Source organism: Artibeus jamaicensis, unplaced genomic scaffold (genome assembly GCF_021234435.1).
Source record: "Artibeus jamaicensis isolate MK-2021 breed Jamaican fruit bat unplaced genomic scaffold, CSHL_Jam_final contig_64, whole genome shotgun sequence".
Lineage (NCBI taxonomy): Eukaryota > Metazoa > Chordata > Mammalia > Chiroptera > Phyllostomidae > Artibeus > Artibeus jamaicensis.
Window position 1 is genome coordinate 3,635,050 of NW_026521911.1, and position 18,393 is coordinate 3,653,442.

The window sequence follows — 18,393 nt, forward strand, 5'->3', positions numbered from 1 at the left end:
CACTGCTTCTGGGACTAGCAAGTCCTTCCCTGGGTCCTTGTCACCCACCAGCCAGTCAGTCACCCTCAGAATCACACTTTTCCTGGGCACCAGTAACCATTCCATGCCGGGCTCTAGGCCAGGAGCTGGTGACTCGAGTGAGTGGCTCAGGCTGAGGCACAGTCTCCACCGCAGCCTGAAGCCACAGGGCGGGGCTCCTGCTCGGCCTACGGGTTCCAGGATCCAGACACGGCAAGTGCAGAATGAGCACAGAAGCAGGAGTGCCTCGCTTCCCTTCCTCTCTGGGTCTCAGCTTTCTGCCCTGTGGAGAGGGCCTGCCCCGCGGAAGGCTCCGGAGATCTGCACAGGACTGTCCAGTGCAGCAGGAATTGCTAGACTGGAAGAGCTCTCCAGAAGCACAGAACTCACAACCCTGGCAAGGGGAGGGCCCATGGGATCAGGCCAGCCGCTGAGGGTTTCCCCTGCCAATCAGCCATTTCCCTCTCAGACATAAACGCATTAGAAAAAGCCCTTGGCCAGGAGTCCCCACTAAGCCTTCCTGCTGTGTGACCTGGAGCCAAACCTTTTCTGAGCCTTCTCTGCCCAAAGGTCGGGGCTGAAGGATCGAGAATTCCAGATTCTAGGTTGGAAGGAGTGGGCTGGCTTAGGGGGCCCCTCCTGTGGAAGACCACTCCCCAAACCAGCTCTTTGTGTGGATGGTGTGGCTATCAGCCCATTAGTGGGACCGTCCTGATGGAGCATCCGGTGAACGTCTCAGCCCAGTCACAAACAGTCACAATCCCTCAGTGATTTCCCAATTTCTGGCTCTCTCTGTATTTAAATTTTTATTTACTGATTTTTAGAGACAGAGGAAAAAGAAGAGAAAGAGAAACATCCATTTGTTGTTCCCCTTATTTATGCATTCATTGGTCGATTCTTCTATGTGTCCTGACTAGGAATTGAACCCACAACCTTGGTGTATTGGGATGATGCTCTAACCAACTGAGCTACCCAGCTGGAGCTCGGGCTGTCTTCCTTAGCCTATTTTTTCAACACAACTGCCACGCTGAACCTTCAGATCCTGCCTCGAGCTGTGTGGCCTTGAGCAAAGTGCTTCATTTAGCTGATCTTCGATTCTTCACCTGCAAACAGGGACCCGACTTGTGGGGTAATGAGGAGGATTAAAGAGAAAGCATATACCAGCACCTCAGGGGCTAAGTAGCAGTCCAGGAAAAGCTGTTGAAGGAGAAGTGTTTCTCTTTGGCTCCCCGCCCCATCCAACCCCTCCTAACCCTAACCCTCAAATCCCTCTCTGTTCCAGAGGCTGGAGGGAAGAGCCTCGCCCCTGGGCTGGCCTCTGGCTGGACAGAACTGTTTACGCCAAGCCCAGCCTCCCAGGGACAAGTTATTTGCTCTGCTCATAATTAATTGCAAAGGCCCGGCTGGGTAATAAACTCTGCCTGGGAAACATAAACAGTTTGTACAGAGCTCCAACTCCATTGTGAGGCCAGTGGAGAGGGTCTGAGGAAAGGAATGTTCTCCCCAGTTTCCTCCTAGCTGGAGACAGTAAGGTCACTGAAGGTCAGAACTAGAGATCATTTGAAAAATAGCAGCTGACGTGACTGGGCACTCACCCTGTTCCAGGCACAGCCAAGCGCTTGATTGTCTGGGACCACTGTTTTCCTCACGTTAAAGAAGAAGAAACCGGAGCTGAAAGAGGCAGGGTGACTTGCCCCAAGTGGAAAATGGCTGGGCCAGAAAGGACACCAGGCCTGGCTTCAGAGAAGGGAAAGAAAAGGACAGTCATTCATTCAGTGAAAATGTACACGTGTGCCTTGTGCCAGGCCCTGGGACCTGGAGACACAGCTCGGGTGGCCCTGGCATTCCAGTTGGGGACAGGCAGACCTCAAATGCTGACCAAACGATGTTCTGATTACAGGGGTGCTGAGAAGAAAAAAACAAAGTCCCTTGTGTAGCAAGATACAAGTGGCTATTGGAGCTCTGCAGGGCAGAGACCACACAGTAGGCCTCAGCAGAAGCACAGAGTAGGTGCACAGTGAGTTTCTGTCTTTCCTTTGGGCCTGTGTAGCTTCTGACCAACCAATTCAAAGTGTTTCGAAGGTACCATGCCAGAGCTGGGTGTATGACGATGAAAGAACGAGACATAAAGCCCTGTCCCAGGCAGCCCACGGTCCAACCGTGGGTAAAGGGGTAAAGTGCAAGGCAAGTTGATGAGGGTCATGGGGCAGAAAAGAGGGACAATCAACATTCATTAAGCACCTCTCTGTGCCAGGCACTGTGCTAAGCCCTATGTTATCTCATTCAAGACCTATCATAACCCGGGGGGGTGGGGGTGGAGAATGCTATCACCCTCATTCTAAAGATGAGAAAACTGAGGTCCAGGGAGATGACACAACTGTCAAGGTCACAGACATAACAAATAATAGCAGTGGGGTTTGAAAGCTGGCCTGACACCAAAGCCCATGTCCCTTCCTCATAGCTCCCACTCCGGCCTCTTCCTGCCCCACACTGGAGGGGATGCTTCTGCTGGGAGGCACAGGAGACAGACACCTCTTCACTCTGGGGGGAAGCAGCGCACCCTGCCGGCCTGGCTTCCTTTCTGAGCAGGAAAGGTCAGCTTAGCCTGAACCAGAGCTTGACTCAGGCACAAACAGGTCAGGCTCCTCACTCACCCCACCCTCCCAAGCCCAACCCCAGCCCAAGAGCAGAGAAGGTCAGTCCAGACTTCCGCCCACCCTTCTCATACCAAAGGGCCAGTTTATACCCGCCCTGCCCAAGGAGCTGCATTTCACGGCCTATAAACACTTTTAGCTCATCTTACCACCTCCACCCCAGCAGCTGTGTCCCCAGCAGCCAGCATCAGGCACAGCACAGGTGCCCGCCACAGCAGAACTGGCTCTGTCCCAGGGGGAGGGGTGGGACCCCTGAGTCATCTCCAACCAGCTTCCACCAACTTTTGCTCAGCTCCCACGTCAAGCCCGAGGCTGTGCCGGGCAGTTGCATCCCCCGGTACATTATCTAAACTTTCCCACAGCCCTTTCAGGTAGGTATGTCCACTTTGCAGATGAGGCAGGGAGGCCTTTTCCAGTCTCTTATTTACACAGCAAGCAGAAGGTGTGATTTCTGCCTGGCCCAGAACTGGCTCTGCAGGATGCCTTTCAGGTCCTGCTTCAGCCAGAAAGGCTCTAGCTGATGGCCAGATCCTCACGGTGGGATGAGGCCTTCCTGAGGACACACGACAACCTGGCACCGAGGCCCTGGCACAAAGCAGCACCCGGCCAGAGCGGGGATGGTTCCAGGCTTGAATGAACCTAAATGAAGCTCATGGACTTCGGAAGCCCTCTAACACACACACATACACACACACACACACACACACACACACTCGCACTCATTCTTTTGCACATTTCATAAAACCCCTGGGCATAGAGATGCATTGCTAGGCCTTGGAAAAGGCCCTGGAGTTTGAAGGACCTGAAGCTGCTGCTGCTGCACCAGCCTCATGGTGAATCCGCCTCTGGGCTGGAGGAAGGGCCCAGAGGCGATCTGAGCACAACTCGCCTTCACAAAGGCCCTGCCCCCAGCCCAGCAGACGGGTGAGGCTCCTGAGGGCAGTCCTTCTTCTTTCTGTCTCTTGCCACTGTTTCAGAAGCAGCAGAGCCCATCTGAGTGCAGAGGATGTGTGCACATGCGGGCAGCGCCACTGGCTTTCTTTGTGATCCCAGAGCACAACCCAGGGAAAACCTTTTTATGTCCTGGTGGGCAGGGTCAGCCCCCACCGGTGCCTGGAACCCTGGGCCGGCAGGCACACACCTCACGTATTTGAAGGGCCTTACACAGTTCAACCTGGGTCCCCACATCCCACACCCCATTCGTCCCACAGAACAACCCAGGGAGGCATACAGGGCAAGCTTTATTGCCCAATTTACAGAAGAGGACAACAAACAACACAGCACACCTACTATGTGCTAGCAATGCCAAGGCACCTTCCACAAGTGACATCTCATAGACAGCGTGGCAGGCAGGGCTGTGTCCCCTCAGAGCACGTGGACAAACCGAGGCCTCACTCATTCTCTGGGCCTGGGCCCAAGGATGGGGCTTTGGCCCTGCTCTCCAACCTCGCGGCCCTGGCTCCCGAGGCAATGGACAGACAAATGGGACCACAGTGGGCTGGGGAGCAAGCGGCCTCCTGCTTCTGAGACAGAGGAGCAGCTGGGGGCTCACTGTACCTTCCCAGATAGAATGGAAATCAACAAACGACTTCTCTCTGGACATGCCAGAGGAAGAACCCCCAGGCCTTAGAAGCCTGAAACCAGCTCCAAAGCAACAGCCTGAGAGACTCGTGGCCCTGTGTCTTCCACGCCCCGCCAAGCAGCAGAGGGTCCCCCCGGTTTCCCCCTGCTGGGGCTTCTAGACCCATCACGAGACCATACCTCTCACCCCCCAAACCAGCCCCCCAGCACCTGCTCTTGCTCATCCACGGTCCACCTCTGTCCCTCCATCACGGTTCATTCGGTCGTATATCCGTTCTACAAACCCATATGGAAAAGGCAGCACACAGTGACACACTGTTCCCGCTCGCCCGGGACTGTGGGGTTTCCCTGGACGCGGAACTGAGACAGTTCCAGGAGAACTGGGGTGACTGGTCACCCTCACGTACTCTGTGCCTGGCCTCATGCTGAGCCCGGAGGACACACTGCTCGTGGCCACCACCTTCAGAAAGCTTCCTGTCTGAGAGGGGGTCTCCCTCCACGGGCAACCACTGCCAGAGGCACCTGCTTGGCGCCTCACACACGTTCTCAGCTACAACCCTATAAGGAGGGCATCCTCACCTCCGTGGGGTACAGAAGGAACCTGAGACCCGGAAAAGTGATATGACCTGCCCAGGGTCACAAAGCTGTCAGTGACTCGTCAAGACTTGAACTCAGATCCAATGAGACAGACAGAGGAAATGGCAGGTTCCAGCATGAACATTAAGGAGACAGATGAATATAAATGTCCAACACGACCTTTAAGAAGAGAGAAGAATATAAAGGCATGTTTTATTTAACAGTTTTCGTAACCTCGGTCTCTGGCACGTTCTAGAGGTTCAGAAAATGTGTGTGGAGAGAAGAAAAGGAGAGCGAGAGGGATGAAGGAGACAGGAAAGGGCGGAGGGACGGAGGAAGTACATGCCTTTTTAAATCATCCCCAGGCTAAGAAATCCCAGCGCCTAACTCAAAATATACGCATACACTTCCTTTTTGTAGGTTTGGCTGTTTTCTTCCAGCACCGAGGCTAGGAAGGAAGTGAGAAGAGGGAAAGAGCGCTTCTCCTTTGGGTCATCAGCCCGGGGCTCGCTTCCTCCAGTGAGTCTTCCCTGACTCACTCCCCGACCCGGTCCTGGTCCCCACTCATCTGAGGCCCCACCAGGTGCGAGGGTCCAGGAGTCACCAAACACACACCTGCCCGTTGGCACTAAAACCTGACACAGTGACAGCCAGTGACAATAAGCCATGCCGTTGGGAAGGCTGCAGGACACTAAGGGAGCTTGGAGGGGCCACCGCCTCTGCTGGCGCGGGGAGCGAGGAGTCCAGGGCCGGCGCCACTCCCAAGCGCCCAGTGGCGTCCAGTGCCGCGTGCTCCGCTGAACTGTGTCAACGTCAAATAGAAGGGGGATTTCGTCAGAGGAGGAAGGGATCCCAGACCAAGAGATGGGCTCGAACAAAGGCACTGAGGTATGAAAAGTACGAAGACTGTGGAGGAACACCCCGAAAGTCGGTGTGGCCAGAGCATTGGCTGGTGGTGGGGAAAAGTGGGAAAGGAACATGGGAAGAAGTTTGGCACAGACTACGAAGGGCCACCAGTGCCACCTGAAGAATGGGGACTGTCCTACAGGATGGGGAAGGCAGCAAACCAATTTCTAATCTGGGGAAGAACGGGGTCAGGTATGAATTTCAGAACAAGAGGAGAGTATGCAGGGTTGAGGCTGAATAGAGGGTCAGTGGCCAGAACACCACTGCAACAGTCCAGGCCGGAGGGGCGCTCAGACTGGGCAGGCGGCGGTGCGGTGGGCAGAAGAAACCTCTTTGGCCACGGGGGCATGTATCCATCACAGCAGGTGGGGACCGCGAGGGTCAGGACTAGAGCTCCCTGCTCACGTGCTCCCCCCACCAGCACCTCCCTCCAAAGGAAGCTGAGGTGGAGGCATCCGGGTCGGGCTGTGGTCTGGGTCAGGGCTCTGTCTGCGACTGGGTCACAGTTTTGCATTTGAAAGTTCTTTGTATTAAAAACTTCTATTTTTTTCCTTTTCTTCTGCAAAGTGGTGTACGTGAGAGATGGCTGCATTGTTTCAAGTAGGCACGCTGAGCCGCCGCTGCTGAAGTCAGCACTGCCAATGATCTGAGAAATGAGTGTGTGCGTATTAACCAGTTGGTTATTCTGTGTGATCATCTTTGTCGTTTTTAGGATATTTTTAAAAATGTATTGCAAAAGAAGAAGAAGAAGAAAGAAGAAAGGAGTGGGAGAAGAAGATGAGGGAGAGGAAGGAGGAAGAGGGGAGGGGGAGAAGGGGGAAGGAGGAGGAGAAGTTGTTCTTACTGAGTTTAAAACATGCTTCTAGGTTTCTTCCACTGCCCTGGAGCTATATGGACCCACAATAAAATCAACCCACTAATGTGCTAGGCACTTTCATTAGCACAGATAGAACATAAAAAGCATGGAAACTATGCCCAGAGGCTGAAAAACTTATCACAGACACAAAGCTACCAGTAGAGGGGAGGTGAGAACGGCAGCCCGCCGCCCCTCCCCACCACACCCCGGGGCCCTCAGAGGCGCAGAGACAGCACCCAGGTCCCAATCCCGCTACCACCCACAGCCCCACAGCCTGGAGCTGTTTCTCACAGGATGTGGTTTCCTGACTACTTCCTGTCCATCACTCACTTGGAACAGTCATCAGACCTCTGCAGGGTCTGTTTGGCCAGAGGGAAGCCTTGGCTCCCCCCACCCTCCACCAGAGGAGTGCTGGGCAGACCTGGTTTCCAACGGTGTCTTGGCTGAGCCCAGGGCCTCTGTCCAAACAGCCCCTGGATGCCACGCAGCAGAACTTGCACTTTCGCCCTAGACGTTGTGTCCTCAAAAAGTCTGCAGTCCCAGGACACCCCTTCCTAATGACAGATGGATGAGTGTCTGACACTGTGCCCGGCACATAGTGGGTCCTCAAGTACCTGATGAAGCAGTCAGTCCTGGCTAGAAATGTCTGTCACAGACACCACCAAGACAAGCAGCCCCTGCGGCTCACCTCAGCTCACTGTGAGGACTGCTCCAGTGCTCCCCCTCTCGAGAGCAGCTCTGACCCCACCTACTGGGCTCGCTCTGCCTGAAGCCAGACCAACCCCCTTGTCCCCTTCTTAGGGTGTGTTGTGCTGACCCAGCTCCTCTCCCCCAAAGGATGTGAGCAGCCCAGGGGCCAAGGTTTGTCCGTTTCCTCTTCATACCTGAGGTGCCCAACCCAGGCCTGCAATGTGGCAGATTCTCACAGACATACACGTCCACGAGACCCTCCCTGGGAGGGCGGGTGGCTGAACAGTAAGGGTATAAGCCAACCCTGAAACCCCCAGCCTGGAGGGATGGGGGTGCTCCTTGTCATGATGTTCCCCGCCACCCCAGAACCCTGCAGGGCAAACCCCACCCTACAAGACAGGGCGTGGTCTTAGGTGGGAGACAGGGGCAGAGCTGCTCCTTAAATCAGCTTCCCGCTAAAACAGAGACAAGCCCCTGGGGTGGGCCGGGCGGCTTCAGGGCCAGGCCTTGAGTGGGGGGGTCTGGGCCTGGCACCCAGCCAACACTCAGAAATGTTTGTGAAGTTGAATGGAACAAACTGAAAGACGCTGGTTGTTTGTTCCTCTGGTTTCAGAGAAGCTCCCCTCTGGGGGCCACTTTGCAGGCAAATTATCTCAGGACATGGCCGTTTCCTCTAATGACACTTCTCTCTTTGCAGCTCTGCTCCCAACAGTGCGGGAAGGCGGGCATTGGGCAGAGCCAGCCCCGGCAGCCTGCACCAAGGTAGTGCACACAGCTTTGCTCCTAAAATGCTACAGGCAGCACCGCCCCCCAGCCCCCCGCAGGCAGGAGGATGGTCACAGGGACCTCTCAGGCCCAGGAATTCTGAGCAGAGTTGCACCTCCTCTGTGTGGTCCCTCTGGGGAGGAATGAAAGAAGGAAGCAGGGAGTCGTGCTGAGTTATGTAACCAGCTTCCTCGGAGTCAGAGGCCCTGGCTGTCACAGCCCAGAGCTTTGGGGAGAGGCTGGGGGAGGGGAAGGCGGCTTTCTTCTCTGCCTTTGCTGCCTCTCTTCCAGACCTCGGCAAACCTCTGCAGGCGCTGCTTTTCAAGCGCCCTGGATCCAAGAAGACACCTCCCACTAGGGATTGGGAACCAGGAAAGGCTGCTGCCGGAGTGTAGGAAACAGAGTCGGCTGGCTTCCCTGGCAGAAAACCAGGCTCTGGGCTCCTCACTGGCATCTGGGCGCTAAGAGAGAGGCCTCAGGCCCTCCACAATGCCCACCCATGCCCCACTTCCTCCTAGAGAATCGGCCATGGGTGAGGAGCCAAAAGGGAGGGGACCCAGGCTGCCCCAGCACCACTGTGCTCCACCCCTCCCCTCCCTGGGCAATCTCACTTCCCTTTCCTGCCATCATATGAGCTTCTCCTCTGGCCCAGCGCAGCCCCGCCCCCGCACACCCAGCTGTGCACACAGTCCAGGACAGGCCGGAGAACGGGGGGCACAGACAGAAGACCTGAGATCCACTCCAGGTCCCGAACAGTAACAATGACTCTTGATCAAGTCCTTACCCTCTCTGCCCCCAGCATGCAGTGGTGTTATTACTACATCAGTTTCACAAACAGGAAAACCTTCACCCAGTACTGTGGAGATAGTGAGCAGTGTTGCTGGACAGCGAAGCCGAGTCTGTCTGACTCACCTCCACGCTCCACACCTCAAGGTTCTGCCTTTGGGGAGCAGGATTCCCACACCCCTGGGGGTGCTACTTGGGAAATCAGGAGACCAATGAAAAAGACACTGGGCAGCCTTAAATGGCAGGACACGAGTCATGAGGATGGGCAGAGACGAGGACATGACAGAGGCCGAGGGCTTGCCAGCTGCCCTACACGCTCGCTTCTGATGAAGCCCTGCAGCTCAGTCTGAGGCTGGGACAGACCCGCATACAGCCCGCCCCGTCCAGAGGATGGGGTGCTGGAGGCCACGCAAGAACACAGCCTGCTGTTGATGACATCTCCCCTTCTAGCGCTGGAATCAAAAAGGAAAGGTCCCAGAGACCTCCTGGGACGACGCCTCCCCTACTTTCTGCTTGACACAAAGGAGGAAACCGGCTCCTCCACAGTACCACAGGGACAGGGGAAAGTGGGGTCAGAACCCCAACTCCTGAGCCACATCACTGGGGTGCTGTCCTCATATAGCACCTTCTTTCATCTGTCTGTCTGTCTGTCTCCCGGCTCCCCGGCCCACTTCCTGCTTCTCTCTTCCAGTTGTGCTCAGCAAGTCCAGCGCCTGAACCCCTCTGCATGGCATCCCTCTCTTCTGAGCCTCCCACCCCCACCCCATTTCCCTCTCCTCCTCTTGGCCAAAGAGCAGTTCTTGGGTGGTTTAATTAGCTGATTATGACCTCAGCCTGCTGGACGCAGTACCCAGAACTCTATCCCCAGCAGTTAGGTTCTGCGTACTTGCCCAGTGGAAGCCGATGGGGAGCTCTGTGCTCTCCGGCTGCATAAAAGAGCTCGTTGACCACCAGTGGGTCATTGGAAGCCACGGTCCCCTCCCCAGGCCAGGTCACACCACATGAGATACACTGCAGCCGATCCAGATGTCCATCCTAAAGAGGATCTACCCATCGTCCGTACCTTTTCTGCCTGGACACAGCAAAGGCTCAGTAATGTCTGAGATGGGGATGCCCACCCTCTGGGGACCAGCAAAGGACGGCTCCATGGCTGGGGCACTTATTTAGGAAGTAGGGCTTGGACCAGCAGAGAGAGAGAAGGGCGGGTGGCACTCTAGATGGGGACAGCAGCAGGGGCACAGGCACGGAGGCTCGAGCGAGCCACCAACCCCCCTGCCAGGTAGCGCCGGCTGTCAGAGATCACTCTCCCAGCGAGGCGAAGCCGGTCACCTATGACCTCCGCCCTCGGAGTCACAGAGAATACTCCACTCCCTGGCCCACCTTTAGACATGTAACAGTCACCAGTGATGTCCCATCGTCTTCACCCACCACATTGCTCACCCCACAAGCATATCTTTTCCCAGTGAAATACCTACATTCAGTCTCCTTCGCTAAACAAATATTTATGGAGCTCAGCGCCATGCCAGGTCTGCACAGGCTCCAGGGACGACAGGCCCGGGCCAGGTGCCCTTGGCCTCACAGAGAGGACATCACATTGTAGGAATAACCAAGACCCAAACAAAAGCGGTGGGACTGTTGTGAGAGAGAATGGCACAAAAGGCCACGGGGCACAGTGAGGGCTTCCTGGAGGAGAAGGCCACATGTGATCCAGTCCTTAAAGGACAGGAAGGGCGCCGAGCATTGTGTGGGGTCAGGACATTCCCCCTGTACTGACAGCCAATGATAAAACTGGCTTGTGCTGAGCCCTTTGGGGTCCCTCACGGCGGGAGCTCACGGCCTCATGAGGGAGGCAGACCAGTGAGCAGTCATCCCAGAGCTCACCTCAGTGACACCACCCTTGTGCCAGGGACTTTACCTACTTTAATTCATTTAATCTTCACAACAACCTCCCATGCAGGCACTATTACTACCCCCTTTTCCAGATGAGGGGGCTGCAGCAGAGGAAGAGTTAAATAATTGGAGCAGGTCACTGAGCTGGTAAGTGGCAGAGCTGGCATTTGAAACCAGGAAATCTGGTTCTCACTAGAGCCTACCCAGTATTCTAATCAGCCTCTAATCTATGCTAATCAGATCACAGAGGAGGCTGTGGACACCCAGAGGAGGGTGTCCATGAGGAGGCCACAGCCTGGGCAGAGAGAAGGAGACAGTCCAGGACCTGCAGCAGATCTCAGAGGTGGAAGGCGGCTGAGGCGAGGACTTGTGTGGGAAAGCACAGCCCACACCACCCCGGCCCAGCTCCCTGGCAGTCCCAGAGCCCTGATGTGTGCCAGAGCCATGAGCTGCCTGATCCCCACTTCCGGTCCTCCAGAAGACAGGTCATCCCCAAACACACTCACAGAACACAGGAAAAGGGCGGCTCAGCCAAGAGGGCCTTACATGTGGTGGCTGATTTTTTCCACAGGGACACCACGACCCAGAGTGGGTCAGTGCGGTACCCGAGACTGCACAGCAACGAGTAAGCATTAGAGCGTACTTCTGGGACCCTCCTGAGGTGCTGCACCCCAGCTGTCCACTCCCTAACCTCTCCCCATCCTTTGCCAAAACACACCCCCCCCCCCATGCTCATTGGTTGCAGCATCTAGGAGAAGGGGATGTAGCTGCAAAAGGAAGCAGCATGCAGCTTCTCCCTCTGAGCGAACCTAGGTGCTCAAGGCCAGAATGGGAGGGACCTCCTGCTTCATCCAGGACCAGACCTGTTCAGGTTCTTCGCCTCTGAGTGCAGGAGAGAGAAAAGCTACACCCTGCAGGGCCACCGAACAGCTCAGACCTTGAGTGCAGTCCTGCTGGCCTGACATCAGCCACAGCACCCCACTTTGCTCCACATTCTTTAGGCCAACAGACAGATCCTGCTCCAGGTACAGCGGCCCCATGGACTAACTACGGTCTCAGGCAGGCCCACCCCGGACTTGGGCAGCAGGAAAGCTGCTCAGTTGCTGTGATAACTTCAAACACACAGTACTCCAGGGACCTGTCTGGTCCAGGCCTTGGGCCTTGGCCTCCTGGGGGCCTTGTCTGGCACCAGGTCTCCTGGGAAGGAACAAGCAGTTCCTCTAAAGTGGGACTAAAGATGGACCAGTCCCAGGAAGGAGGAGGCGTGTCTCCAGAGAGATGACCCTGCCAGGGCCCCTGGGGGTGGGAAGGGGGGTTGGGACAACAGAGTCCTTTGTTCCCCTCTCAAAAGCAGCCATCCTGTCCTGCCCCACACCCTCTGTCCTACACCCCCTACCAGGACACAAGAGGACACGAGGGCAGGACCTCTCCTGCACGCAGCGGGGAGGGAGGGTGCCTGGGAACCATCGGGGATAGCACCTGCTCTGTTTGCAGGGGTCGAGTGCTGGGGACGGGCCTCACCTCGCGGGGCCCCCAGTCTGGTGAAGGAGGCATGGCTGCCGCTTGCAGAAGTCTGTCTCATGGGGGAGAAACAGGCGTCCCCTGCAAGAACCTCATCCTAAAGGGGTGGCATATCCCCTCCCTCCTGACTTCCCGATCTGATGGAAGAGACCCCCAGCACCCAGTTTAATGGGGGAAGCATGGCCTCCATCCCCAGAATTCCCTGACGGAGAAGACCTAACTTCAGCACTAAGGGAGCCCCTAGGGTGATAGCAGAGACAAGAAGAGATGACGGAGTTTGTCCAGCTAATAAATTCCTGCCAGATGTCTCCTATGGACCAGACCCAGAGGTGAATAAGGGACGAGCGAACAGGAAACAGAAATAACAGCAACCCAGGGGCGCTCACCAGCTGGGGAACAAAGATACCTGGGCTGCAAATAAGAGAGTCAGGAAGTGCCCTGAAACACATCACCCCAGCAGCCGGGGCCTCTTGCCAAGGCTACCACCTCCATCGCCAGCCTCACCCCGCACACCTGAGCCCCTGCGTCCACTATCCGCACCTTTCGGTATAGGCTCTTCCATCTGCCTACAACACCTAAGCCTTCCTCATGCCCTAGGACCCAGCTCAGGGCGCACCTGCTCCAGAATGCCTCCCCAAGGCCCCTGAATGCCCTTCTTTCAGGAGTCAACACAGATATGCCTCCCTGTGACCAGCTCACACTCCTGAAATGTCCCTTCCAGCCCTCCACTGAGACTCGTGCCCCAGGTCTCCACACCCCAGCCCCACCTCCCAGGGCCTTGCACTCACCCCAGCTCCAGGCATGAAAAACAACAGAGTCCTCCCCGTCTCCCCTGCACCTGAACCTGGCTTTGTCCTCACCACCTGCTCCAAACCCCACCCCACCCCCACGCCAAGTCAACGAGTGTCTTCTGGCTAAATCCCAGGGGCCTTAACCCAGCTTGTCCTCTGTTGGTTGTTCCCAGGACACGGCCTCCCCTGTGCCCGCCCTCCTCTCCCCACCTTCTGCCAAGGCCTTTGGCCTTTGGTGCCCTCCAAGGCCCAGCTGTCCCTAACTGTCCTCTGGTCATAGGCTACACCTGGTCCCTGCACCACGTCACCCACCCTCTCCAAATCAACCACCATCTCTAATCCCAAGAGTTTCAAATCCCCAACTCCACCTCCACCCCCGCTCCTCCACCCGAGGTCCTGACCCATCTATGCAGAAGTATCGCTGCGTCTCCCTCAACCTCCAGCCTGGCTCCTTGCCAAGCGGCTCCCTCTTCCCCCCAGTCCCTCGCAGGCTTCATTAGATGGTCGGTATGGTCATACTGGCGGCAGTTCCAGGAAGCCACTCGAGGCGTGCTGACCCCCAGCCTCGCGTCCTTCCCTCGCCACAGACCTGAGGTGTCGCCAGCCCATGACTCGGGACCCCTGAACCTGTGCTGCAATCTCAAGCAAGAAGGCCCGAACTCAGAAAGGAGAAAGCCATGAGGAAGTCTGAGGCCCAGAAGCCAACCTAGAATCAGGGATCACAGCGGGTCAGGTTCAACACTTCTGCTCCCAGCAGCCCCACAGTGACCCTGGCCAAAGCCACAGGATTTCCCCACGTTCTAGCCAAGATGGGACACACAGAGCCTAACCGCCAACAGAGACAACAGCCAAGGCTCACGGACCGCTGGTGACCATGCGTTCCCATCACACCCGCCCTCCGCAGCCACCAGAAAGGAAGAGTTTGTAAACATCTGTACGAAAGGAAAACCCATTCCACCCCACAGCTTCTCAGGAAGTCCCTTCTGTTGTCTGACTCCGATCCTTCATGTTGCCAATTGAGTTAGTAGGAACAGCAAGAACCAGAAGGGAAACACAGCTTGAGGATGGAGTCACCGGGGAGTTGGGGGAGGCTACCTGGGAGCCAGACAACCCTCCCGCTGAACGAAAGCACAGAGCAGCAGAGGGGCTTTGCAGGCAGACAGGCCTGGGTTCAGAAGCTCATTGGCTAAATGCAGTGCACAAACCACTTCATCTTTCTCAGCGTGTTGCCTCACCTGTGAAATGGGAGCAGCAGTCCCTAGGTGAATAAGATCACTGGGAGAACCAGAGGAGGTCGTGCATGTCAGAGACCCAGCCAGTCAGGCTAAATGGCTCCACCTCCTTCTCCAGGTTCCTCGGTTCCATCCCCTGCACAGCCTTCGGTCAGGACTTGCCTTCGGTCAGGCCCCTCCTCAGCCTCCTCACCGCTCTCCTTGCTTCTAGGCCGACTCTTCCCACCTACCCTCCTCGCCACTGCCCAAGCCCCCTCTGAAATGAAAATCTGCTCCATCCCTCCCCTCCCCACACTCCTCTCTTAATCACCTTCCACGCAGGAGAAAAGCCGGTCTCCTTAGCTTGGCATGCCAGGCTGTGGACGGCTGGCCTGTGTTTACCTCTGAAGGCTCACCCAGCACCCCCGGTCCCCGCCCCCCCGCCATGGCTGCACATGTTGCTTCACGCCTCCAGCCTCCGCACATTCTGCGCCCTCGGCCAGCAATGATGTCCCTGATCCCACCTCCTTGGCCTCCTCATCCTTCCACATGAGACTCAGTAGCTCCAATGCCACTTCCTTCCCAGGAAAGCTTCCCTCACCACGTGGCCTGCTGGGTCTGGGTTGGGGACTCCTCCTTAGCCTCTCACAGTACACGTCTTCCTGTCCTGTAATCACCTGCTCTGCTCTAAGTCCTTCGGGGACACAGGGGAGCCATTCATCTTGAACCCCCAGCCCTGGCATTCAGTCAGCATTGGTCGAACAGGTGTATGACTCCTCCCAGGGCACCTCGTTAGAGCAGGCAGCATACTTTCTGCCTTATAACGAGTCCTATCCAGGTATCTGTCTTTCCCCCTTGACCCCAAAGTTCCTAGAGGGCAGTGATGGTTTCTGACTAATTCCCACCGTCACTCTCATATCGGGGATGAAACTCAGGCTCAGGGACGGACGGATGACTCCCAATCCTTAGAGTGCTTCGCATTTGCCGTTATAAAGCAGGGTCCCGCAGCTTATGGAATAAGGCAAGACACAGCCCAGTATTGACTCTGCCCTTCTCTTCCAAAGTAACCAGGAAACCTGCCTGGGGGGGAGAGGGAGGCCAACAGGGGCTGCAGGAGAGACCGAGAGGGGAGCAGGGCTACCCTTGGCTGGAATGAAGCCCGACCTGGGCTCCAGGCTCCAGGCAGCACCTCCTCCCCTGCCCAGTGAGCTCAGTGAACACAAGGAGAGCCCGGTAAATTTTAACAATCAATGGCTCCAATTTACAGATGAGAAAACTAATGTCCAGAAAGGTGGAGACAATGCCCAAGGTCTCCAAGGTCCCTCAGTGAGTTAGAGGCAGAGCAGGGGAAAGGCCCTGCCTCCAAGCATCGCATCTCCAATAGGTGCCTCACTGCTCCTGGTGTCTTCATCCTGCTGACCACCCACGGCAGCAGGGGACCAATGACAGTCCTCCCCAAGTCAGAGAGAGGCAAGCCAAGGCCCAAGAGGGGCTGACTCACCCTGAGGGCGAAGCAGCAGAGGAAGAATGAAGGAGAGGAAGAGCTCCTGATTTCCTGCAGGGAGAAAAGTCTGACCTCGATGGCCAGCAGGATCTTGGCTTTGAGGGACAGGGATGTGGAAAAGAGATTCACACATTCTCCTGCGGAGGACAGGGTGCCGGGTGACAGTGCTGGCCAGCCCCTGCAACGGGGACCAGCTATCAAGGTGCATGCAGACACCTCACAACCTTTGGAAGCCTCCCCCACCAGCCTGGGCCTCCAGACACAGAACAGGGTGCCCCACCCAGAACTCAGACCCAGGGCCCTCCAGAGGCATGGCAGTGCCAAACAGTCACAGAGAAGTGGGACCATGCGGGCTCCAGTCTAGGCCCTTGCCTCTGATCCCTCCTGACCTTAAGCGAGTCAGATGACCTCTCTGAGCTCTGGTTCCTCTTCCAGGAAGTGGGAAGAGGAAAATTAACCTCCTTGCAGAACTGTCAGGATGGCTGGGAAGCAGTCCCTAAATTATAGGGGCACCAGTTACTTCTGAGCCTCAATTTCTTCCTCTGAAAAATTAAACAGTCTCTGGAGGTCCCCTCTCGTGATGCCAAAAGAGAGCGTGGGATGGCAGTGGGGGAAATAGCTTTGTCGTGGTCCGGAAACATGGCGACCTCCGGGGTCATCTCTCCCCCGTCTATCCGTTCCTTCGGCACACATCTTTGATCCCCACACTATGCCTAGTATGCAGCAGGTGCTCAATAAGTAATTATTGGAAGCAAAGAGAGGGGGAGGGAGGAGGGGAAAGAGAGGAGGAAGCAACGGGGCACAAGAACAGGAGAGAGGAAGGGAAGGACGCGTGCAAGAGGAGGCTGCGGGAGGGGCAGCAGGAGGGGACACAGGAGAAGCTTCTATGAGAATTCAGGGAAGTGGGCAGACCAAAGGGCAGGGCGAGGGTGACGAGGCTGAGCATCTGCCCAGGGCTGTCCCCAGGGGCCGCCCTGCCCCAGCTCCAGCCCCCCTCCCCTTTTTTGTCCCAATTTTCCATTTCAGGGGCATATCCTCTCCCTTTTGGGGAAGGCTTGCTTCCTCATCCCCAGCTCAGAACAGACCCTGCCGTCCGGGCCAGGCCTCAGGGAGGTCAGAGGGAGAGGAAACAGCAGTTGGGTGCGGTTCCTCCCACCGTGTGACCTGTGGGGACCAGAGCGTGTGTCAGCAGCCCCAGGGACTGGCGCCAGTCTGTGTGGGCACTCGTCCAGCTTGTGGCCATGGGGGTCGGTGCTGGTGTGGTCCCGTGAACACCATGTTAGCGAGATACATGCCAGCACGAAGTGGTCATATCAGTAAGGGTGACAACGTGTGTATCCCTGTGAGAGTGTCTGCAACAGTGAGCAAAAGCGACAGTGGACGCGTGTAGGCCAACATGTGTGTGCAGCATAAGGGCGTGTTAGAGTTGGCGTGTTGGAGTGTGACACATCTGTTACACACATTATGTACAACAACATGACGGTCGGCAAGAATGTGTTAACAAGTACATACCACTGAGTGTACGGCAGTGAATGTCAGCGTGTGCGTGCAGATGAGTGTGCCCGTGGACGAGTGCCCCGGTATGCCCACATGAGCGTGTGTGCCATTGTGTGTCAGCCTACCCGCGGTAGCTCCCCGCATCTGCTGGCTCCTGCTGAGTGTCAGCGAGTGAGTGTGTGTGACTGTGTCTCGGCGCCGAGGAGCCATGAGCCGTACGGGGCAGCCCGGTCCTCGCGTCTCCGTTCCCCCGCCCACGGCCCTGCCAGCGACTACCCGGGGAAACCTCGGGGGCAGAGGAGAACCCAGCGCTGCTGAGCCAGGCGTTGGCGGTTCGGAGGTGACCGCGATCGCGGAGCCAGGGCGCGGACTAGAACCCTTGCCCGTGCCTTCTCCCAGGTCAGCCCCACGCGCAGCGAACCGGCCGCCTCCCGCACTCACCGTGTCCCTTTGTCGCCCATGGTCCGCGGCGGCCGCAGGGAGGTCCGCGGCGAAAGCGCCCAGGCTGGAAAATCCCCGGCGGGCAGGAGGAGCTCGGGCCAGCAGGCTCCCGGTTCCCTGCTCCGCCTCCTCCGCTCTCCGGCCTCCGCCGCCGCAGCCGCCGCCCCCGCCCCCGCCCGGGTCACCGCCCGCCGAACCGCTCGCCTCGCAGCACAGCACCCAGGCCGCGGCCAGGGGCGGGGAGCAGTGCGGGAGTGTGCGCGTGTGTGCTTGTGTCTGGGTGTGCGCGCGCCGCCCAGCCAGCCGCCAGGGCAGCTGGAGGCGTCAGGGCCTGCAGGACATTTGGGGGTCTACACAGGTGCGTGTCCAGATGCATCTATGTGTGTGCGTGCGTGTGCGCCCATGTGGTGTATGTGATGTGTACGTGAGGGCGCACGCTGCGGTGAATATACGTGCGCGTGTGTGCACGCGACAGTGTGCTGCTGCGGGGACGTGTGCACGCCGTGTGCGCGGGCCGGTTAGAGTGTATTTGTGTGGATGGAGTGGTGTGCAAGTCTTGGTGCAGCCCTGCGTGTGCGCAGGCTGCTCCCCGGGGCACATAGGGGGCAGCCTTTGTGTGTTCCGGAAGGTGAAAACCGAGGGTCTGCCTGCTCTAAGCCCCAGTTCCTGGCGGCACCCTTAGCAGGGCAGGGATGGGGGTTGGTGG

At 57.1% G+C, this 18,393-nt stretch overlaps 1 protein-coding gene across 2 annotated transcripts in view; it reads right to left on the bottom strand.

Moving 5' to 3' along the window:
* ARRB1 (arrestin beta 1) overlaps window positions 1–17,771 on the bottom strand; it is a 70,389-nt gene extending 52,618 nt beyond the window's left edge. Inside the window, exon 1 of one of the 2 annotated variants that reach the window (XM_053670743.1) lies at window positions 17,688–17,771. In XM_053670743.1, the coding sequence (XP_053526718.1) occupies window positions 17,688–17,707 (20 nt within the window). In that variant the 5' untranslated portion in view covers window positions 17,708–17,771. The remainder of the gene's footprint in view (window positions 1–17,687) is intronic. The other variant, XM_053670745.1, reaches the window with a different exon arrangement.
* Window positions 17,772–18,393: the final 622 nt, after the last annotated feature.